The 24,752-nt window shown below is 43.8% G+C and overlaps 1 protein-coding gene across 6 annotated transcripts in view; it reads left to right on the top strand.

The window, feature by feature from the left end:
- The window catches only part of LOC126474157 (polypyrimidine tract-binding protein 1), a 277,481-nt gene that overhangs the window by 96,373 nt on the left and 156,356 nt on the right, over nucleotides 1-24,752 (top strand). For all 6 annotated transcript variants that reach the window (XM_050101655.1, XM_050101648.1, XM_050101633.1 and 3 more), the window contains exon 3: nucleotides 18,377-18,523. In XM_050101655.1, the coding sequence (XP_049957612.1) occupies nucleotides 18,377-18,523 (147 nt within the window). The remainder of the gene's footprint in view (nucleotides 1-18,376; nucleotides 18,524-24,752) is intronic.

Below are 24,752 nucleotides of genomic sequence, written 5' to 3'. Positions count from 1 at the left end.
ATCCTACAGAATGGTTGTGATGTATTAAATGCTGTCAAAATACCGATTTACTACGAGGAGTGCCTGATGTTTGTTCTTAGAAACGAATGTTGTGGTTTCGGCCTATGTGTTCAATATATTGTTAATTAGTAGTCACATGATATTTGGTAAACACTGGAACTTGAATAACTACTACTGCATTTAACAAGGTATGTATTACAGCATATTCTGTAAAATATTATTGCTCAATTCGATGTTTTTGAACAGTTTATTTCATCAGGTACTGTGCGTACGCAGCTCATTATGGTCAACGTACGATTAGGAATTAAATATCGTCTGACGGTTGCAACTTCAGAAACAGAGGTCAACTTCATGGTTATTAAAGTAATTGGCTCTATCAGTTTGTTTTAAAATATCTATTTCTTTTTGGATTTCATCAGATTTGAGGAGCAATTTTAGTACTCTGTGGATCATTGATCGGATAAGCTGTTTTTTTATGGATGGAAGGAAGCAGCATTGATGTTTATATTGGTCGCAGTTGGTAGACTATAGATGGTAAAACAGCTTTAGGATGAATATTATTAAAAATATTACGAAGTGAATCCAATTAATCTTCGCAGCTATTGAACAGCAATAAATTATCGCCCACATGTGTTTTATAATAGAAAATTTTACTCGTGATTTGAGGATTATTTTTGAAAGACTGTAGGACGACAAGATTAAAGAATGTCAGTAAGGTGCCGGCTAGCGAGTAGCTCATTGTTAGGCCACCTGTTTGAAAAATTGTCATTGCATGAAAAGCAATTGAAGGTGAAACTACTGTCAAGTAAATCAAACTCTTATCACTTCCCCTGTAGTTATTTTAATAATAGCAGTCCTTTCAGTAATCGTTAGATTTGTGTATAGATTTGAAATATCTAGTCAACCAAATCTCGCGTTATCAAGAATTCGATGTTGGAAATCCTATTCATATCTGTTCTTGATGATGATAAAAATTCTCTTCAAAAATTTAGAAATCTTTTAAAATGTCAAAGTTTTCTGTTTAATTTATTCGAGTGACAATTCACATTGAAACTTCCTGGGAGATTAAAACTGTGTGCCCGACCGAGACCGAACTCGGGACCTTTGCCTTTCGCGGGGAAGTGCTCTATCATCTGAGCTACCGAAGCACGACTCACGCCCGGTCCTCACAGCTTTACTTCTGCTAGTATCTCGTCTCCTACCTTCCAAACTTTACAGAAGCTTTCCTGCGAACCTTGCAGAACTAGCACTCCTTTATTTCCCGTACGTAATAAGTTAACTAGCAGCGCCATTCCAGCACTATGAGAGCACCGTGGTCTGGATTTGGAAGTCTTCTGCTTCAATAATGTGCGTCGTGTCAAGAGTCGTTTTCCTTCATGCTAGATCTGTTACTTCAACTGAATAATAGAACTGCGATATTTATTTGGTGGTCTCGACAGAGAAACTGGTCACACTTGGATAGGTTTTTGTATGTGCTACATTCTGCTCCCATTTTCAGTATATTTACAGCAAAACTGAAAAATTGATGCTAAAAGACATACAATTTTCAAAACCTTCGTTCTCTCTCACTCCTTTTATTCTTTGTAAGAATAGTTCGCTGTAGCTTAGAGCCTTTTGCCGTATTACGTTGGTTATGTACATGGGGCACATGTTTTCATTTCCGTGTTCTAAACCGTGTTGATTCTGTGTATAATGACCTGTTCCATGAATGACATACTACTTCGGCTCAAATGGTTGAGAAAACGTAAGAAAATATGTTCTTTTACCGTAGGACCCTCAGCCAGGTACTGTACTTACGTGCTACATAAATTCGACTTTTTATATTAAATGTCTAATCAATGTTCCAGTGTTCATTAAACATAATAAATTGAAATTATTCTCATGTAAAAGTCAGTAGCATAATCAACTCGCAAATACTTGGTATCTCTAGTGCCTTCATTAATTTTAGTCATCTGCCCCCCCCCCCCTCCCCCGCCCCGCCCCCGAGGGCTCACGTCTCTCCTGCGAGCACGTGCTTGGCCACCACGGGGACCGAGCCTTGCGGTGCTACTCCCATTTCCATGCTATTATTTTTTCTCTCCGCTTTTCCATTGGAGAGTCTTAATGGTGCCATAGACATGTTTCCTTCCCTGGGTACACCATGGAAGGATGGAGAAACCAAAAGGTCTGCGTGCGAAACGTTTCACCAAATACGTGGTATGTACTAGGGGTGATAGTCTTCCTACAACGAAAGCATAATTTTTTGCTGAAAACTTTGAAGTCTCTTGGAAAACGGAAATCGTTCGGTATTTATTCAAATTTCCTTTCCTTTCCTGCCCAAGCTGCTGCCCTTCAGGCATAGGCCTGTGATCGTCTAGGTAACATACTTCTGACCATTGCCCCACCAGTTCCGCAGCTCGTGGTCTAGTGGGTAGCATTGCTACCTCTGGACACGGGGTCCCGGGTTCGATTCCAGGCCGGTCCCTCTGCCAGGGGACTGGGTGTTTGTGTTGCCCTCATCATCTCATGAATGTGCGGGACGTATCAAGATTGGAATTGTAAAGATCGGAAACTTTTACGGGCCTGATGACCTCGATGTTCAGCGCCCCACAAACCAACAATAATCATCATCATTGCGCCACAAGCAACTTTAAAGTCCAGGGAATCGACTTCCGTAGAGAGCTTACACTCCAGATGAGGATCTTCGGGCAAATCCCCACTGGCAAGGTGTACTTTTAATCAGAAATGTACAAAAAGGGGCCAAGGATAATTGTATGGATGCAAGCGCCTGTGAGATGCGTCAGGTGTTTACACTTCGGGCTTATGTCATCCCACTGCATGGCAGACCGAAGATGTGCCAACTGCAGGATAACAGCCCACGAAGGTACCTAGTTTTCAAGAAAGAACAAAAGAACCAGGTATACAAATTGACCGCTTGTTGTATACTGAGGCACTGAAGAAATGAGAACGCCTATATCCTGTGGATATGACAATTACGCAATCATCACTGTCATCCCCAAACTAGATCTACCACCAAGCTCCTATCGCATGGTCCCCACAATACCTTCTCAGGAACCACTTCCCGCAACCGGCTGGAGAAGCGTTCTCTGTCGTCGGTGTCAAGCAATGACAAGACTCCCTCTGTTTCCAGCAACCTCTGGACCAGAGGTCTGATGTTCAGTGTCTCAAGGTTGTTCGCTCTTCATTTGTCCCACGCTCACTATAGATAGCTCCTTGAACAAACCAAAAGTTAAGAACAAGACGAAGCGGGACAAGGCTCCTCTGGTGCACCCAGATGAGCCAGATACTTCCACAGAGTTGGATTCTGAGCCGAACTTTGTGGATATCGTTCCACCCCCACTGGTGATAAGTAGTGATCCTGCGGCATCTCGGGCCCTCCTGACCCTTTCACACCTACCTGGCCACCTGTCACTCTAATGGGTACTACTGTCACTTGTAGCAAATACACCACCTTATTTCCGCTACTTCTGCAGTTTACATTGCTCTCGAAGAAACGCACTTCAGTGATAACCATTCTCCAACAGTCTGTGGTTACTGTTCTTGGTTTGTACAGATGTCGCCAGTGAATAGATTCTCCTTCGTAGCTCTATAGAGGCAATAGCAGTGCAAGTGCAAACGACTTGGGTTATTACCGTTTGCCTCATTTACCTACTCTGACTGGTTGCGCCCCCTCCCCCTCTTTCTACTACTTGTAGATTTCCAACGCACACCATCACTTTTGAGGGAGAGTACCCCTTCATCTGGTAGGGGCCTCCAAATTGACTCGCTCTTCCCAGACCATGATCTGTCTCCACAATTGTGGTGCCTCTACGCATTTAAGTGCCGCCTATGGCACCTTTTCAGCAATCAATCCAACAAGCTCTTCCCCTTAGTTTTGTGGCTTTGCTGCACAGGTTATTACACGACAATCTTTGTGACAGTGGCCGGTGATCCTGTCGTTTCCTTGCCACTGCCAGACAGACGGACTACTTAGTTGGGCACTTCACGAAACCTACTGCTGTTAACATTCGCCGCCCCTCTCCAGTATTCCGTTTGGTGAGTTTGTGCAAGGCTCCTCAGGCGCAATCATCCGCGACGCTGGAGCTGCTACTGCTACTCTTTCGACAGTCGCCCTCCCCGTACTCACCGTCGACAGGTGCCGTGGTAGACCAAAGATAATGCAATAACCATCGAAGATCGCCGACAAGCCCTGCGAAGATTCAAACCATCCATCGCAGGCCAGCTTATCACTTTTAAGCGACTTTGTGCTAAGGCCTTCTATCTAATCGAAGGCAGTAAGAAGGAATGCTGGGAGCGCAGTGTCTCGTTCTTGATGATGCATACTCTTCATCTCTGCTGATGGCCAAACTCCGTGGTCTTACTGGCCACCAGCGATGCACAGCTGTTCCAGGTCTTGTCATGCAGGATGGCTTCGTGCCGATTTATCGGTTCCTGCGAAACACCTCGAGACCTGCTTTACGACAGCATCGACTTCCTCTTCCTATCTAGCTACATTTCTACTGCAGGAACAATAATCTGCAGGCACCCCCTTACGTTCAACTTCCCACATAGTTGAATCCTATAATGAACCCTTCACTCACTGGAAATTATATCCGGCTCTTTCCTCGTCCCATGACACAGCCATGAGCCCTGATTCAATTCACAATCATGATCCAACACTTACATGTTCACCAAAGTCAACATCTCATCAGTGTCGTCAACCTTATTTCGTTTTTTCCAAGGTCCCCGCAGGGGGCTCACGGTTCTTTCGTGAGTTCTTGTGTGGTGCGCACGGGGCCCCAAGCTATTGCAGCCCATTCTTCCTTCCCTGGCTGCATTTCCTTCATCCTGGCCCTCCCTCCCTTTCCTCGCACCTTTCGTGTTGCCCTCTCTTTCCCCGTTCTTGGTGGTCGGATTTACATCGACCTGGCTGCCCACCTTGTTCCCTGTATTGCTTGCAATTTTGTTCCTTCTGTCTGGTCTTTCATCCTTTTTGACATTTAGGTTCCAACTTCAGGTATGACGTCCACTTCCAAATTTTCTGTTTTCAGTGTGAACCATTTGTGGAACAACTCCCTCCCTAGCGTCTACGGCGTCGATTCATCGGCCCCCTTCTTTCCCTTCTCCCTACCCTGCCGTAGCCCCCCCCCCCCCTGCTAGGTCAACATCACGTGTAGCCAGCCCGTGTGGTGGGGTTGTTATGTACCTATTTGGCTGAGCCCCTGACAACACAGGGATCACAATACTGATACTGAGCTGTTCCCTCCCATGTGTGCCAAGGAGTGGTTGCTTGTCTTCCTGGAGCACCGGAACTCCCGCCAACAGCTGCTGTGCCAGGCGGCCCTTCCTATGGCGCCCACGGGGAGAGCTCTGATCGGAGTGGGATGCTTGGCGCATGAAGCGTATCAAGCTGCAAAAATCTGACCGTTCTCAAACGGCTGTCTGGTCGAACAGTGAAGGATCATTGAATGCTGCTGCGTATGACCCGGCAGTCTTCACTTCCCTGCCTTCACCATGGGAGGAGCGCCAGGCTCGCTGTCTTGGGATGAATCACTTTCTCCGGTACCTCATTTGTACTAGGACGCATGGGGACACATTCTCTGCCAAAAATGCCATTGTTTTTGTGGAGAATATCGAAAACAAGTTCGGTGGAGTAGAGCCTCTCAGTAAGATGCGGTCAGGCTGCCTGTTGATCAAAGCTGCTTTAGCTGCGCAGTATGCAGCTCTTCATGCTTCGGATGGTCTTGGCAATGTCCCCGTGTTTGTGATTGTCTTGGCAAGTTCCAGTGTCTATTACCCCTCGTCAGTATCTGAGTATCGATCAGGGAATGATTTTTCATAGGGACATCATCCTGCAAACTGATGAACTCTGGGCTAATCTGGAGTGACAGGGCATTCGTTGTTAGACGTGTGCAGAAGGATCGAACAGACAACAGCACCGATACTGGCGCCTTCGTTCTGGGTTTTGAAGGGATACCCTCCCAAAGAAGCCCAAGGTTATGCGCTACAGATGTGACTTGAAGCCTTGCATCCCACCATCCAGGAGATGCTTTCGGTGGTTGCTTTTCGGGCGTATGTCTTCCTGCTGAAAGGCGAACCCTTTGTTTGGTAACTGTGGACACCCATTCCATGAGGGAAGCCCCTGTGTATCCGCCACCTGTGTGTGTGTGTGTGTGTGTGTGTGTGTGTGTGTGTGTGTGTGTGTGCGCGCGCGTTTTGCACAACCGCAACTCCCCTCGTGCCCTGAATTACCCAGCTTACACGAGAGGAAAGCAGATCCAAGAGTACAAGTTCCTGGATCGCGTGTCTTATGCTGAGGCTCTCCAAAAATGACACTCTCCATCCAGTGTCACTTCCTTCAACGTTTGCCTCTGTTACATAGTTTTATCTCTCCTAACTGTTCCTTACCCCAGCCCCGCCCCCTCCCCCTCCTCTGCAGTTACCAAGACCTTCCGTCCGGAAGCCACTCCCCCTCTGGCCGAAGAAGTGTTTCTCTTCTTCGGCGCCTGGGACCACTCTCTCTACCCGCATCTCTCAGGCCGGAAGCCTCCTACCACAACTCGCCCCCAAGGTCGCCCGCTCTCATCCGGTTCCCGATCTATGTCCTGCTCTCCTCCGCCACCGAAAGAGACGAAACAGCTTAAATCCCCGGAGGAGCCATGTCACCCCCCGCAACCTGAGCCTGACATCCCTTTTATGGCTGTCACCCCATCCTAGTCGGTGACGACCACTGACAGTGACAATGACCTCTTCTTTATGTCTATCTAACCTGAACTCTCGCCACACGATCGTCCAGCGAAACTGCAACGGATACTATCGTCACCTCCTATTCTGCATTCTGTCTTGCTCTTCAAGGAACACACTTTCGTGATTAACCTTCTGCAACATTTCGTGGTTATCAAGCGCCCTGTGGGAACCGTGCCGTAAGCTGGGGAAGCATCTGGCGGTGTCAGCATTTTGGTTCGCTCCTACGTCATTAGTGATTGGATCACCCTTCGTACAAACCTGGAAGCAATAGTGGTTTGAGTGCAAACGACTCCGGCAATCACCGTTTGCAATGTCTACCTCCCTTTCTCCCAGTTAGGCCACTTCCTTATGCTGAGTTGTCTGCCTTAATACAGCAACTCCCGCCCCCGTTTCTCCTCCTCGGGGATGGGTAGGTGTCTCCTAATTGACCATCTTATTACAGATTTGCCAACTCAAGACTAGCTGCATGCGAAAGCTTATCTATCTCTGCTTCCTCGGTGACAGTCATCTTGGAGAAGCTTGGATCTTATCTCTTCACATTTGAAGGTACCAGTTTTGTCTCCTGTGCCATTCGATAATTCCCTCATCATCCCACAATTCCCATTCTCTTAGCGTACACAAGCTGTTGGTTCTCTTGATATCTGTTCTCAGCTGGGACTAAAAGTTGTAATGCACCTGGCCTCTCTGCCAATCTACCCTCCGTCCGCGTGACCTTTTGGCATCTGTTATGTCCAGTTCAAGGGTTCCAGCTTGCTTCTTCTATACAGACAGCTCCAAAATCGTGGATCAGGCGGTATATGCTCCCACATATCCACTGGTGTGGAGCGCCATTCGCTGCTGGGAAGGTAGTATGTTTATGGCAGAGCTGACAGCGGTTGGCCGAACTTTACATTTTATTAAACTGGTGTCCCCTGACCGTGCTTTAATATGTACTGATTCAGTGAGTAGACTCGAGGCTGTTGGCCGAGGCTATTCTTGCCACCCTTTGGTCTCCGCTATTTATGAAGAAGAGGAGAAATTTGTTAACATCGAGTATAGATTTAAGTGTCAGGAAGTTATTTCTGAAAGTATTTGTATGGAGTGTAGCCATGTATGGAAGTGAAACATGGACGGTAAATAGTTTGGACAAGAAGAGAATAGAAGCTTTTGAAATGTGGTGCTACAGAAGAATGCTGAAGATTAGATGGGTAGATCACATAACAAATGAGGAAGTATTGGATAGGATTGGGGAGAAGAGAAGTTTGTGGCACAACTTGACCAGAAGAAGGGATCCGTTGGTAGGACATGTTCTGAGGCATCAAGGGATCACCAATTTAGTATTGGAGGGCAGCGTGGAGGGTAAAAATCATAGGGGGAGACCAAGAGATGAATACACTAAGCAGATTCAGAAGGATGTGGGTTGCAGTAGGTACTGGGAGATGAAGAAGCTTGTACAGGATAGAGTAGCATGGAGAGCTGCATCAAACCAGTCTCAGGACTGAAGACCACAACAACAACAACAACATTTATGATCATGTTGCTGACCTTCGTTGTGCGCCTGCTCAGTTCTCTTCGTTTGGGTCCCACGTCATGTGGGCTAGAGTAGGATTTACCCGCTTTCTCTTCGCTTCGCGTTCCCAGGTGCGGGTGCATAAGATCCTTGATCGCTCGGCAATAGGACGACATGTGGTCGGTTACCGCCCCACTAATAAAATGCACAATCAAGGAGACTACCGCAACCTGACACCTGTCCTGCGTTTCCCAGAAGGAATCCCATAAACGTATGCCGCCTCGGCATCTTCCAGAAGGAATCTATAAACCTATGCCGCTTCGGCATCGATCATAACAGGTTAACCCAGTTTACTTGCAACTAGCCATCCGCGCATTGTGGACACGGAGTCTTATAGTCCGTAGCTCATACCTCTTGGAATGCCCCGTCGTTTAGGCACTCCATTCCAAGTATGGATTTCGGTCTCTGTGCCTCTAATATTGGCGGACGATTCACGGATGGATGTCTTGGTTCTCTTCTCTCCTTCAAAGCCGTTTCTATTCTCATTTAAAAGGTTTTAATCTTATCTCCCAAGCACAAACAGGGTATTTCGGGATGCGTCTTGCTCTGTATGGTAGGTCTCTGAGTTCCCTGACTGCCCCCTTGACCAGGCTACTGTCATTTTGCTTTTACTGTGTTCCACAAGATTTTGTATTTGGTTTGCCGCCTCTGTTGTACCCTGTTTTCTGTTCTACTGCCGCACTCGGTTGAATAGTGTGCGCTCTTGACTCAAATGGATAAGGGATGGGGCAGGTTTGGTTGGGTCGTCTCTTGTCGAATGCAGAGCCCAGGAATGCCCACTTGCTGACTTCCCTCTATTTCCTGCAGTTTTATCTACAGTCCAAAAGATGTCTATTACGTTTTTAGCATTCTCGCTTGTGCTGTTACGAATCTCTCGAATAAATGAAAAAAACTTCCTCGGTAGACGTCTCTACTACTGGTTGCACCACTCGCGGATCGAGGGACTGATGACCTTGTTGTTTAGTCTCTTACCACCTCCTCCGCCCCCCTCCCAAAAAAATAAACCAATTAACTTTCGTCATCTGCTACAGCGCACTGAGGACGCTTCGAAATGAAAGAATACTAACGGTTATTTACCGAATGACAACAGAAACAGACTTAAGATAGTGATGACTTGAGAAGGAAGCACATCACTAGTAGTAATAACAAGCGTCCAGTTAAGTTTGGCGACAAGATTAAATAGAATGTAACTAGTTCATGTATTGTAATTTTTTAGTCTCGTTTGGGTGAAGATGATTTGCTACATCGTAAGCCACTTTGTGGTGCATGGCAGTGTGTACGTGCATGATGGACCTGGTACACCGTCTAGTCATTTGATTTCCTGTTTCATTGACCAGTGGTGGGGGAAAATCTGTCTAGATGTCTCCGTAAGAGCCCTGGTTTCTCATCTTCGTGATCCTTAAGCGAAACTTACCTAACGTGTTAATAGAACCTACCGGTATGAAATACAGCATCCTGTCTCTCAATTGCTTCGATGTCTTCTTTTAATTCAACCTGATGGTTATCTCAAACACGCTGACGGTACTGAGGTAGTAGTCTCTTAGTGTTCCATAAGCTGTCGCTTTTACAAATTAACCACACTTTACTAAAAATTCTTCCAATAAACAGACGTTTACCATTCGCCTTTTATTCGTTCAATTTCATGTCCTTTTGCGACGTTACTTCTAGATATTTAATCGCTGTGACTGTCAAGCAGCACATTCAAAATTGCTGTATTCGAACATTACCTGTTTGTTTCCTATTCATCTCCGTCAACTTACATTTTATTACACTTATAGCAAGCTGCCATTCCTCAGACCAACTAGAAATTTTGCCTGCGTTGTCTTGTATCCTTGTACAGTCACTCAATGACCACACCTTTTCGTACATCACAGGATTCGCGCAGCCACAGTTGTATACCCCTCTACCCAAACAAATAACCGATTTTGGACCACACAAGGGCCTTTTCGCTTTTTTAATGGAAGAGAATTTTGACAAGTGGAAATAAAGGACGCTACCACTCCATGTACTCCATAACTACTGCAGCCGACTCCACCTACCCTGGATCACGATCGATGGATTATCAGAAGGGCGGTCACAAATTTTTGCTGTTCTATAGTTCAGCGAGTAACTGTCGTATTGCAATCATGAAGTTCGATATTTGACCAAAGATTAGTCATAGTATCTTTAGTTTTACCCATACTTTCCTTGCTTAACATTTGTTTGGTTTTTGTAATGACCTGTCCGCATGCAAAATGCAGCATTTTAATGGCTTTGTTTTTACCTACGTAAATAAGGTGTTGGTTCGTGGAGAGTATGTTAACAGGAAGGTGTTAGGTCACATCACAAGGTCAGTGGAACTTAGTTCATTCCGTCCTATTGGCCAGTGTAGTTTGCAGTCGTTCCAACACTATATATGAATTTGTGTTCTGTGAAGAGTACGGTCCCGTGCTTAGGTATGCTGTTCATGTTCGTTATGAGACATTGGCAACAAATACGGCATATTCTGCCGTCTGCCGTTGGCCGTGTTTGGTTAATATTTTCCGCTGGCCCGCAGTGTTTGTGATGCATCTTTTGATCGTTTCCTCTTTAGTACTGGAATAATTTCATTACCTGTCAACCCCCAATTGTTGCAGTGGTTAAACAAAATTATGGCTCTTCAGCATATGGAACGGCGAGATTCAAACAGTTTCAAAGAGTTTTTTGATAAGAAAGTTTGTCTTGTTGGACTCCACAGTCAACGTCTCTTTGCACCATTTTATTACGAAAATAGTTTTTCAGTAATCCGTATCTTGATCAGGTGGGTTGTAGTGCTTTGCATGTGGAATGTAGATCACTATCACTGAAACTCGTTGTTAAAATTGACTAATGCGAAACGTACAAGGGTTGGGATACCAGTCAGTGCAGCTCTCTAAAGGCAATTCCTTACGGGGGAAATATTCGTGTTAATAGTGACGTATTCAGTCTTAAAACAGCGGTTTAATCGCATAAAACTGTTACACAAATTGAAGCTACACTTCGGGCCTGAATAATTCGCACTTACCATAAACCGAAAGTACAATCTAGACATTTGCAGGATTGCAGAAATTTTCAACAAACTGCGTAACTTCTGATTATGAGTTTAATTGCGTAGGCTTCCGCGGTCGGTCAGTTGATACTAAAATTCTGTTGGCGTGGTATCGCGTGATATAAGAACTACTACCGGCTGAACGTTTCAACAACAGTAATTTTTTATTGATTTGTTTTCGTAGTTTTCATTCAGGTTTCATTGAACATTTCTCGCGTTACAGATGTGCTGATGGTGCTTCATATCGTCGCTTTTCGCCTCAATTATCTAACTTCTGGAATTAAATCTCGAACATAGCTTTTATACATACTACTAGCCTCACACGCTCTTGAGAATAGAAATGCTCTTGGAACACTGTTAATCGGCTGACTGAGGTGGGTCGTATTTTCGGTGGATGTAAAGGAATGCCTCTACGATCGGACCATGCTCTTGGTAAGTGGCGAAGTCGAATGTAACATACCTGCGGATTAATTAACGTTTGCAGGACGTGTAGAGCTCGAAATTCATTTTTACAAAGAAAGTAATACTGTGGCAGGATGAGTAGCCCAAGAAATGGATGGTAATGGTACTGTTTACATAATAGGCGTTAAACAGGTTACAGTAAAAGTTTATTTAAAATTCTTTTTTATTAAAATATTAACCAAAACAAAAGTTATTAATACAACGATCACTTGTAAAAATAATTATTCAGGATTGCAGTAATACATTAGTATAATCATATTGATGAATGTTGAAACTGCTACTTGAATCAGTATGTGCAAGATAAATTTGGCATTTGTAATTCTACCTACGAAAGACAGAACGCCTCATTACACAGATATCTCGGGAAACATGCGAGCTATTTGCTTTGGTTCTTATTTCCTAATGACATGTCATTCAAAATTGACAGGATGACATTCGTTGTGGACGAATAGATTTAGTTAGCATATTGTTCTTCGTGGTTAACTTGACACATCATGTGAAAACCATTTTTCACATATGTGTTACTGTGTTAAAAGTACATAGAGCGCCGAATAACGGCAAGGGCGGAACACCTCTCAATGATTCTGTATAGCTACCCCCCCCCCCCCCCTCCCTCCTCCTCCTCCATAACTGGCGGGGTAAGTCAAAAGATTGGAGGAAGACAAGAACATACCATACCCTAAAATATTGCTATTTTTAAACCAATGTTTCGTTGAGGTCAGCTTTACTTTTTTGCCGTACTTGGTAACGCCTAAATCAAATTAAATGAAGGGAAGGAAACATTGAGTACAATATGTAAAGAAAGGATAACGTAGCAACAAAACATTACCTGTTGTCTTGATAGTCCAAAATTTTAGACTTGAAAGACATTCCTTAAGAAATAGTGAGACTCGCATAAGATAAAAAAAATCCACAGTCTTGATCCGTAATGAACAGTTGTAATATTGCTGAACACCCCGTCGTAACTTTCATTTTTACCTGCCGCAAAAAAAGGCACTTCTCTGCCAAATAATGAGCACACGCGACCGACTTCTACTTACTGATGGTATGCGAGCGGAGAGCAGTAGTGAACTTAGTGGTAAGCAGTGTGGTGGAGCTGAGCGTCAATCCATCGGTGCCGGAGCCAGCGGCACAGCTCGTCGTGAGGGAATGTTGGCCATCAGGACAAAGCCCGCGCCTGGCCTTGGACGTGGCAACAGCGCGCCGGCCGGCCCTCAGAGCAGAGTGCCGCAACAGGTTGTCTGCTATTGACCCGCGCAACTGGCCGCCTTCAACCTCCGCCTACACCACCTACGCACTCATAGCGTATTGTTGTAGCAATGTGCCGTCAACAATCGACGCACAGGCTCTAAAATTCCCGTTGCTGCGTAGCCTATGAGTGACAAGTGCCAGACAGAGTTGCTAAATGATGTATCGTGGCGCTAATCTGAAACGTGCTTCGAACTTACCCATCACCCTATTTGTAGATAGTAATCATGAATGTTAAGATATATTCGAAAACTTTGTATGAAACTACCGGAGATTTCTTGCCATTGTGTATTCGATCAATGATCACATTTAAAGAGCTCCCCTTTGCTCTTGAGATTCGCTTGAAATTAGTTTTTCTCGGTTGCAATATTTAACGATTGTAATACATTACTGTGCAACAAACATGTCTAAGAATTAAGAATCGTTCTCACTTTTTGTGTCAGAATAACATCAGTAGCAGACAACTGTGTGCGTGCAGATATAAAAGCTTGTACACACCGGAAGCCTCATGTGTCCACACGAAAATTAGTACAAGCTCTCAAAAATACAGTTGTAATATTATAACTACGATTGACGGGAAGTAACGTTTATTCTTAGTATTACTGAAATACATGGCGAGTTAAATTGATTTGTGCCAGTAACTGAGGATACACACGGATCTTCTGTTGGTTCGATACTGCTGAAATGCATAAAACTCTTTGGTCAGTGTGCAGTTTAAAAAATGCAAAGGGTACTGGGAAATAGTTGCGGTATCGTTCACTTTCGTTTTACTCCTGAAAATAATTTTCAGTGTTGGTACATTCACTGTATCTCATTTACAATCTATCAAATCTTTAGTTCTAAATGTGTGTTAAAATCTGGGCGCACTAATTAACGCGTACGAAATAACACTAGTTCGTGCAGAGTCACGACCTGGATAGAAATCGGTGTAGTAGAGCAAGATCAACGGTATGTCTAGGCGCTTGAGGGCTTTCACCTTGATACCTCAGAGATAAAAATAGTACCTCTTTCGAACGTTTTCATAAACATGGGTCGAAACGCCAACCCTAGCTTTGGGTAGCTACTGAATGAAGAAAAAAAATTGCATCCGATTTCTTGTAAACCTCCGTATGTGTGTTAGTAACCGTTACACTACTTCCCTTGCCTTAAAGAAAATAACCAATTATTGTGTTCAAAGTTAGGCATAAGCATCTCTAAAAAGTTATTCACTTAACCAGGCGAGCCATTTAGAATATTACAGAACCTCTTGCATCACGAGAAACTGTAGCTTTTGCTCCAAGAAAAAGAAAGCCGCTGCTCCTCGAATTGCAGGATTGGTCTGCCCGGTTGGTTGACACTTGCCGTCCCTGCGAGACTTGTGCTGCACAAATATTGTCTTACGTGAGTCAACCTGAGCAGGAAGCCTAAAATACGTGAATTTGTACACTTCATGAAGGAGTGATCTACGGTCATACCCGTAGAAATAATAAACCAAATATCTGAAACTTGCTGGCAGATTAAAACTGTGTGCCGGGCTGAGACTCGAACTCGGGACCTTTGTCTTTTGCGGGCAAGTGCTCTACCATCTGAGTTACCCAAGCATGATTCAGGATCCGTCCTCACAGCTTCAGTTCCGCCAGTATCTCGTCTCCTACGTGCCAAACTTACTTTCTTCCAGAAGTTCTAGCCCTGCAAAGTTCGCTGGAGAGCTTCTTTGAAGTTAGGAAGGCGGGAAACGAGGTAGTGGAGGAATTGAAGCTGTGAGGTCGGGTCCTGACTAGTGCCTCGGTAGCTCAGATGGTAGAGCACTTGCCGCGAAAGGCAAAGGTCCCGAGTTCGAGTCTCGGTCCGGCACACAGTTTTAATCTGCCAGGAAGTTTCATATCAGCGCACACTCCGTTGCAGAGTAAAAATTTCGTTCTGGGGACCAAATATCTACTTACAAATCACTTCTACTTCCAATGCACCCACTTGAGATTTGAGTGAGTAGCAACTGCAAGGAAACTAATTGGAGTTACCTCGCCCCTTAGTAAGTGCACCTATGGGCAGGTAGTCACATTCTCATTTGAGCGCCATGTTGTTTCTCTTTCCAGGTTTCTTCAAAGATTTTGGATAGGGATTCCGGTGTCTTCAAAGATTTTGGGTAGGGATTCCACGAATGAAATCTAAGAAAATGTGCCCGGTTGATTTTCGGTTTAGTCATGCAAAGCGCCAGTTTGTTTGCATACAACTAAAGCTATTGTACATCCGAGTCGAGTAAAAGATACATTAAACTATTCAGTGTACCAACAACGGAAGCCTGCACCGCACCCCCCTCAGATGTAGCGGTAAAATGGTTCAGTAACTATCCCGTCAAAAACGGAATACAGATAAAGCATGAAAACTGGAAGGAGGTGTACCTCACTATGAAAAAATTAGTAAACTTTCTACGTTCAATACTTTGCAGTTGTCCCGCTATACATTGGTTACAAAATACGAGTAATGTGGTAAGAACATACAACCGTCGCAAGTAAATGTGAGGAATAGTGAGAGCAGGCGATATGCCGCTCAAACTTCTCAGAGAATAGAGAATAAGAAACAGATGTGAACTGGGTTCATGTAAAGGAATTAAAGAGTCAACTTCCAAAACGGAACGCAAGAGTCAAAAGGTGTGATACTTGTGTAAACCAAGTAATAGGTATATATGTAGTCTGGAGGCGCCTTCCTTACACCTCGCTGTTGCAAACAGACGTTGCACGACGACATGGATCCAATTTTGAATACAGTGCACAGACACGGCAGTGACGGGCGGACAGTTGATAGTGTGTGTGTGTTGTGTGTGTGTGTGTGTGTGTGTGTGTGTGTGTGTGTGTGTGTGTGTGGGGGGGGGGGGGGTGTAAGAGTCAAATCACGAATCTCTCCCTTCGCAGTTACACACCATGACAAACATAACCACGATGCTGTGCGCTCGAATACGCGCTATGTTGCACGTCTTTGGTGTGGACCGTTCACCATTTTGCTTCTTTTTTCACAGTTCCGTACATCTTTGTTTTCATGCCTGACGGGCTTCAGTTTTCGACTGTACTGGGCAATGTTACCGGTAGATCTGAGGGGGATGCCACTTGCTATTTTCCTTCTAAGTGCAGTTTTTATTTTAACCCTTAACTCGCGAGGTGACTTTCCTGTAACGGCATACCACGAGGTGGGGTCTCCAGGACCCTTATATTTAAACAGAGATTTAAGGCAAAAATCACATGAAACTTTTAATTTATGCTAGCCTATACAACATTTTGACAGTTATTTAAGTGGTGTTTAAATGCTCCTATATTATTCTATTGCAATAAACAAAGCCTGCAGCAGTTAACTATTTATCACACAAAAGCACATAATTTTGTGTGGTTTTTTAAATAGTACACATAAATGGACTGTTAGAGTACTGAATTTTGCAATCTGAAAAATTATATCTTTGTAGCAAGTAAATTTCCAAATAAATTTAAATTCTATAAATTTGCGCATAAAAATTCCACCCGATAGGTACAAAAAGAAAGTATGTCAAATTGACATTCATTGCTGGAAACTATATTTTTCTTATCACCACTCAGAACACATTCTATTTGAACAGACACGTTAAGTATTTCATTGAAGAAACCCCTCTCACAACTTTTCCGAAGTTCTTCCTCCGAATGATGATCTTGATCTTGTCCGGTAGCAGACCTATGATCACTGGTTAATGCAAAATCGTCGACTTCGTTGTTTATTTCTGCGTCCATATCAATGACACGTTCCTCCATCTACCGACTAACAATTTCATCAAACTCGGGAAAGTTAACGACGACACATTCGTGCGAACACATTTTGAGCTATAGTGTACCGAACAGAAGAAATCAGGTACGTAGTTCACGAGGCGCGATCTACTCCAAATCATATCAATAACACGTGTCAACAATAAACACAGAAGGTGAAAACGCAACTGACAACAAGACATCGTAGGCTTGGCAATTTAAGGAGGGCGCAGGGAGTATAGAAGCATTCCACCACAACTGGCCGTGGGGAGTGAGTTAGAAAGTTCTCACGCAGTCTGAGACCACACCTCGTGAGTTATGGGTTAAAACACTTCCTTTATCATATTAACTCTTTTAAGACCAGTTACGTTCCGCTTTGGCTGGAATAAATTTCCCACTCAGCTACAACAGCTCGTGTTTCAACCGCATATCTCGCTGGATACCCGAAATTAACGTCGCTGGGTACTCTTGCATGAGCTCGTATCCTACAGATTCTCCACATTTGCCGCACGGCTGACGGTTCGCGAATATACGGTTACGTTTCTTCTGGTAGGCCAGAGTTGGATGTGCTGTCCGACATAAAACAGCTATTAAAGGACCAACCGTCCCAAGTGCCTCATGCCTTACATGGTCGTAGTTGAGCGTGCGGGAATTTCTGGCTCCTCTCGTCCAAGCATCATATCCCCTCTAAACACACTGAAGTTTGTCGGGAGGACTTTCTAGAGGCTTGCAGTTCCCCCTCTTCCACTCCTCACGGAACGTACCGGACGCATCCATAAATTTTTCGTGCCTACCACAGGAACAGAACAACATGTGAAATAAAGTACGTTGGCATTAATGACAGGAGATCCAGGTAGCGTTCTTAGTAAAACCATCACACACCAGCGAATAATTATATTGGACTACAAGGGAATCGAGCTTGCGCTCCGTCTCTAATGACGTCGTTGTCGACGGGACGTTAAACACTAACCACCACCACCACTACAAGGGAATATAAGCGTGATCGAAGACTGGTTGTGTATGACTGTTCGTGATGCGTGGTTGCTTGTGTTTGTAAAAGCCAGTATTCCATTATGTTAAAACGAATCGCTTGCTTTGAATATCTCTCTAAAATATACTGCTTCATTCATATGTTGAAATCGTCTGTTGCTTTAATGTCCATTTAATAATAGTGCCACAAAGACCACCGTTGCTAATTGGAACACCACTAACCTGCACACGCACCGTGTCGTCTTCGAGCAAATTTGATCCGAGATAGTTTATCCCTTTCGATTGAGATGCAGCATTGATTATTCGTTAAAATGAAAAAGAACTGACGGCCGTAAAACGCGTTAATCACGTATCAAAATAATGCAATTAGTGGTGCTAGGGAATTTAAACGGTTTCATAATATTTGCTATCTACTATTGAGATGGGAGTGGTTTAGAAGTGAGTTGACTTCTCTCTGTCAGTGATTAAACCGCAGGAAATGTTTTAGAGTAATGAACACTTCAAATATTTTGTTCACTGTTATGTCGCTGTCGTCTTTCCAACTGCCTAAACATTTTTGCTCTTGTATATACTATCGTTGTTACGTACAATTAAGAGATGTTACTTACTTTGCAGGTGAAACTGGACAAAAACAATGGCAAACCGTCCAAGGTGATACACATCCGCAACATCCCTAACGACGTGACAGAGGCTGAAATCATCCACTTGGGGATACCATTCGGTCGAGTCACCAATGTGCTTGTCCTCAAAGGAAAGAATCAGGTACGTATTCGAGGAAACCAACAGGGCATAGCACAGTTGTCTTCGCATGCGCTTTGCGCATTTTGACTGCTCACGTAAACACTTTAAACAACGCTGGAGTCCCATTGAAAAGCGAGGCTATACGTGTTAGCAAATTTCTCCTTATTGTACGGGAAACCATCAAAATGAATCGTTTGGCAAGTAAACAGCGTTCGAGGCTGCGAGAATTCTCTTGGTGAATGAATTAGCTTCAAATAGTTGGACGTCACACTATACCACGGGTCGCTGTGTACCACTTCAATTTTTAGAAATTTTGGCGTACCATTATAGCATGTTCAGTTTTTTACTAATCTTGAGGGATGAGGGTGTGAGGTTTTCCATCCTTTGCAGTTCTAAAACTAGCCAGTTATGAAGACCAGGTTAATATCAGTTTTCGTCCACGAGACTGAGGGCCACAGATACGGGTTCCCATGTAGATACCGTGTTTCTTGACTACCGCAAAGCGTTCGATACAGTTCCCCACAGTCGTCTAATGAACAAAGTAAGAGCGTATGGACTATCAGACCAATTGTGTGATTGGATTGAAGAGTTCCTAGATAACAGAACGCAGCATGTCATTCTCAATGGAGAGAAGTCTTCCGAAGTAAGAGTGATTTCAGTTGTGCCACAGGGGAGTGTCGTAGGACCGTTGCTATTCACAATATACATATATGACCTTGTGGATGACATCGGAAGTTCACTGAGGCTTTCTGCGGATGATGGTGTGGTATATCGAGTGATTGTAACAATGGAAAATTGTACTGAAATGCAGGAGGATCTGCAGCGAATTGACGCATGGTGCAGGGAATGGTAATTGAATCTCAATGTAGACAAGTGTAATGTGCTGCGAATACATAGAAAGATAGATCCCGTATCATTTAGCTACAAAATAGGTCAGCAACTGGAAGCAGTTAATTCCATAAATTATCTGGGAGTGCGCATTAGGAGTGATTTAAAATGGAATGATCATATGAAGTTCATCGTCGGTAAGGCAGATGCCAGACTGAGATTCATTGGAAGAAGAATCCTAAGGAAATGCAATCCAAAAACAAAGGAAGTAGGTTACAGTACGCTTGTTCGCCCACAGCTTGAATACTGATCAGCAGTGTGGATCCGTACCAGATAGGGTTGATAGAAGAGAGAGAGAAGATCCAACGGAGAGCAGTGCACTTCGTTACGGGATCATTTAGTAATCGCGAAAGCGTTATAGAGATGATAGATAAACTCCAGTGGAAGACTCTGCAGCAGACACACTCAGTAGCTGGGTACGGGCTTTTGTTAAAGTTTCGAGAACATACCTTCACCGAAGAGTCAAGCAGTATATTGCTCCCTCCTACGTATATCTCGCGAAGATACCATGAGGATAAAATCAGAGAGATTAGAGCCCACACAGAGTAATACCGACAATCCTTCTTTCCACGAACAATACGAGAATGGAGTAGAAGGGAGAACCGATAGAGGTATTCAAGGTACCCTCCGCCACACACCGTCAGGTGGCTTGCGGAGTATGGATGTAGATGTAGAATAAAATTTGCAATTCATTTGGATTAATTTTTTATATAACTCGGTTTTCATTGGAACAGTCAATAGGTTTACCAACTAACTCGGAGTGCTTGGAATTCTGTTTCCATAGTTTCCTGGCTTAAAAATCGCTTCGTGGCTAAATACAAAAATGTACAAATCTCACAAAGTTAAACCTCACAACACAGTTTACAGCAGTTAAGAATAGACTCGTTGTAATACAAGCATTCCGGTTACAGACGCAGGCTTTCTTTGTATCGTTGGTGTCATTTATCGTAACGCCCAGCAGAGCGACGGGAACAATAACAAACCGTTCGCTATGTAATGGCTGCTACAGTCACACCATGGTGCACCGCGTAAGTTGGCAGCAGTTGCAAAGCGGCCCGAAAAGTTGGTAATAACCACCTGCAAGTCCCGATAAAAATATCGCCAACCCCTCCAACAAACCAAATGCGGCCAGGGCAGCGACGACTAGTGGAGGGAGATTTGGCCTTCCTATGCCTTTTGTGTAGTCAGAAATCAGCATTTAGTGGTAAATCCATTTTCTCTAACGGATGCCAATTTCATTGCAATTTTACTCATTTTCATTTTACTTCAAAAATAAAATAACGTAAGAGAGCAATTTTACTTACACCAGTACGTGTTTTGTTTACTTTTACATGCTGCATGAAAGGTTCTTGCCACCAGAATCTCGGAACCCCTACCTTATGCTGACACGAGATAAATCTTTCCTGAAATGGGATTATCATGTGTTGGATTTTATTGTTGCGCACTTGTTGAATGGTAGGCTATGGAAAACAGTTCGTTGTATCATCAACCAAAACTCACCAAATCCCATGTTTTGCCAAGGACTCTGATTGATAGGGGAGAATGAATCGTGATGGCTAGTTCGATGCCCACTCCTTAGCTCCACGTTGCAAGTGAATCGCTATTCTGTATCCGTGAGAGTTGGAATACGCCTTAATAATACAGATACGGTGACGCATGTCTCTTCTCGGAAGAGAGTTTGCCTTGAACGCGCGGCTGGGGGCCTCCATACAAATCTCCCTGTCAAATTATTTTATTCCGTCATTCCTTCTCGGGCGTCGCCGCGGGCGATGCCGTTCACGACGGGCCTTTGAAATTCATAATGAGGCTAATGACGCAGCTCGACAAAGGAGAAGGAACATCGTTGCTCTTCTTCCCCCTCCACTTACCACCACCACCTCCTCCTCCTCCTCCTCCTCCTCCTCCTGGGAGGAAAACCGCCTAGCGCACGATATTGTCTTTATTATTTCCTTACGTCGCTTGTATATTCCGTATCATTAGGTTTTCCTGCCCTCCAAAGCGCGGTTTGCGTTGTGCCAGACAGTAATTGTGCTTCCCTTTCACCTGTAGTACCGCGACGCTAGACATAAAATTGTGCTTCGGGACACGACGTTATTAGTGGCGGAACAAAGCCTATCGCAAGACGAACAGTTCTTTGGCGTTACCTGTCTGGTGGGTCCCGGGTGCGCACGCCGAACCTAAGTGCGTGCGTGAGCGCGCGCGCGTTTGTGTGTGTGTGTGTGTGTGTGTGTGTGTGTGTGTGTGTGTGTGTGTGGGCGCGTGCGTGCGTTTAGGTAGCCACTCGCTTAACTTTGTACAGCGCACAGTCTGTGCCGAAGTTGGCCGGCGCTCCAACATGGGTTTCTTTTTTTCCGAGCTTTTAACTCGCCGCAAACGTATCTAATTAAAACTGTTTTGTAAAACAAGCCCCCGTAACAAATATAATTATCCTTGTTCCATTAGATTAGCCTCTGTGGTGTACCATACCAGTGGCCACCTCTCTCCCTCCCCTCACCATTCCTCTCCACCCCTTCTATCCCCACTACCCCTTACTCTCACTTGCGCCGCTGCGCCCGTCTTTTATTCGCGGGAGTACGAAATCGAATTTCCTGCCCGGCGTCCCAGACGCAATCAGTTTAGTTTCACCTTAAGTTGTGGTCCCAGAAGGGCTCGCAGGGAGCATGGGCAACTGAGAATGCTGGCTGATTAGATACTCCCTGCAGTCGGCAGAGATTGTAAATGCAGTGGGGCCACAAATCCGTCACAACGATCTTTTTCTCGTGTGCCAGATCCGTCCACTTGACCGTGTGAGATGTTCTAATTGAAGCATTGCTAGTACTTTCGTTGTTCAGTTGTAGTCTCCCCTTCATTACCTATGTTACTCGAATTCCTTCGCCCTCTTTGCAGACCCATCTAAATGGTCACAGTGCATGGAACAGGTATGCAACATTTTTACAAAATATATTTTGTAACATCAGCGTACGTACCAAATTCATCAGTATTAATACTTAAAATTCATATCCTTCATTTTCGCGCTGACAGGTAGAACACTATTGCTGGGACATCTAAGGCATCTAGAGGGACCGATGAGAGATAGAATTGCATTAAAATATTTCAATATCGACAAAGTGTTTGTTTTGAATTTGAATGTTTATAATTAAGTTCCTATTGCCAGTTTTGATTGTGTAGCATTTACACACGGACATTTAATGCAAAACACGTTAAAAAAATAGGTTGCTCAGGGAGCAAGAGATGAATGCATCGCCTGCTCTCTGTGTATGTCTAGTCCCTTTACACCAGCATGTACCTATTTTTTGAGTCATTCTTCGATGTTGCATTCTTCGTCTACTTGAGAAATGGACGAAAATCATTTTTTGTTTGGCTTTAAAAATAGTTTGCACCTTTGATGTTCCCTGTCTAGAACTCCATCTTCTCTCTCTGTAATGAAGCTCCGTGCAATGTAATCCTCTTTGCAGGTATTTTCTCTCTTCAGTACCTTATTATGTATTTTCGTTCTAATCTGAAGTCTCATTCCTTCGCACGGTAGTTGAAAAGCTACATGCTATGCTTTGGTTAGGTTTTGACAACATAGTTAGTGAGAAAACAGTTACAGTAGTAAAATTGAGTTAAAAAAGGTTGGAAGATCACATTCCTATTTATATCTGAATCAATTGTGGAATTGAACTGGTGACCAATTGCAAGATTTTTTGGAATATGTAGCTTTTCGAAATAAGTTTCTCGTAATTGTCTCCACAGTATAAAAAAATCTGCACTGTTGCAAAGATTCAAAGAATGTTTTCATACCCGCTAATAGCTGCATGTGACCGGTACACCGATGATGGTAACACACTTACTATCCTTGTGCAGTTGTACACTGTCCATATGAATGTAATTGCATTCATTAATGAGAACCAGATATACAAATGGTGAGCCATTTCATTTTCCCTATTGCACTTTGACTTCAAGATTATGTAAATGTAAGCATTTAATCACTGAATTTTAAGTTCAGTGTGTAGATTATTGACTGTATTTTCACAAAACTTAAAATTCGCACATTTGGGCATAGTAAATATGCAGGAGTCTATCATGTTGCACAGATATCTCTATGGCAGAATGATCAATGAAATTTACATTTGCACGCATTTGCTATTATTTTATGTCGCTTGTGTTGCACTGGACGTTTTACTGGAACTTCATAAACAGAAATATCTCGCATTGCTGTTCAAATTGGGTACATTGAACACTTCATCATTTAAAGTTATACCATTAGTACAGTTTATGCAACTGTTTGTAACACAAAGGTACTGCTTGGAATATAAATGTGAAATTCCGCATTACCTGTTAGTTGTCAGACATTATTAAAAAAATAAAATAAAATAAAAAATCATAAAAAATCATCTAAGATCGATCTAATTTTTCTGGTGTATTGGAAAATTTATAACAATTCTACATGGTATTCAACTTACTAATCCCTACATAAAATCCCAAGCTGCACAGAAGTTTAAATTTAGCATTGAGCTGCAGTTTCTCCTAAAACTGTTGCTTCTCATGTTGACAGCTAAGAAGCACCATCTCTGTGGGGTACATATATACAAATTGGCAATCAGCATTATTACAGCTTGAGCACTTCAGTGTTGGCCATCTGAGGTAGATAAAATTCTCAAGCTTGTATTGGAAACTTGCATGCCATCAAAAGTAGCTGTGTTAAAAGTGTGCTTGCCAAAAAAGGTAGTTGTATTCCATGGCGATGGTTGCTTTTATTCTGAAGCAGTGGTCGTCAAACGCGGCCGAGAGCATGTTTTCGTGCTGCCCGCGACCCTCCTCGGCTTCGCACGGGTAGCATCAGTTATCTATTTGTCTGGCGTAGCGGTGTTTTTATGGAAACTGCGTGTAATTGTGATTAAAGCCGGGGAGGTAATTAGGTAACTTAAAACCATCCACCACTTTCATTTAACGCGCCACTTGCCGGTTTTCCGCAGCGCTAAAGGCGTGAGCGGCCTGCTAGCCAACAATGTGAGCAGTGCATAAAACACGCCACGTGCCCACGGCCGCTCGTTTGTCTGCGGCAGGCTTGTCCCACAGCAGCCTCATTGCTAGCTTTGTAGTGTCAGTCGTGAACTAAGTTTCGGTGCCCCCCCCCCCCCCCCCGCCCCCCCCCTCGAGCGTTTGTCGCGTATGTAGTGTATTTGTGCTCTATTTGGTGATGTAATTATCAGTGGAATAAATAATGTCTTTAGTGGAATAATGTCTGATGTACCCTCAAGAACAGTGACGAGGAAAATATGTTAAGAGAAAAGAAGTTTCCAAGAACTTTGGGAAGAAGAGTATTGCTTTATAAGTGGACACAAAGAAGGTACTGCATATTTACTTAATATGCCAGGAT

The sequence above is a fragment of the Schistocerca serialis genome, chromosome 1, assembly GCF_023864345.2.
Source record: "Schistocerca serialis cubense isolate TAMUIC-IGC-003099 chromosome 1, iqSchSeri2.2, whole genome shotgun sequence".
Lineage (NCBI taxonomy): Eukaryota > Metazoa > Arthropoda > Insecta > Orthoptera > Acrididae > Schistocerca > Schistocerca serialis.
This window is presented reverse-complemented; position numbering and strand designations above follow the sequence as displayed.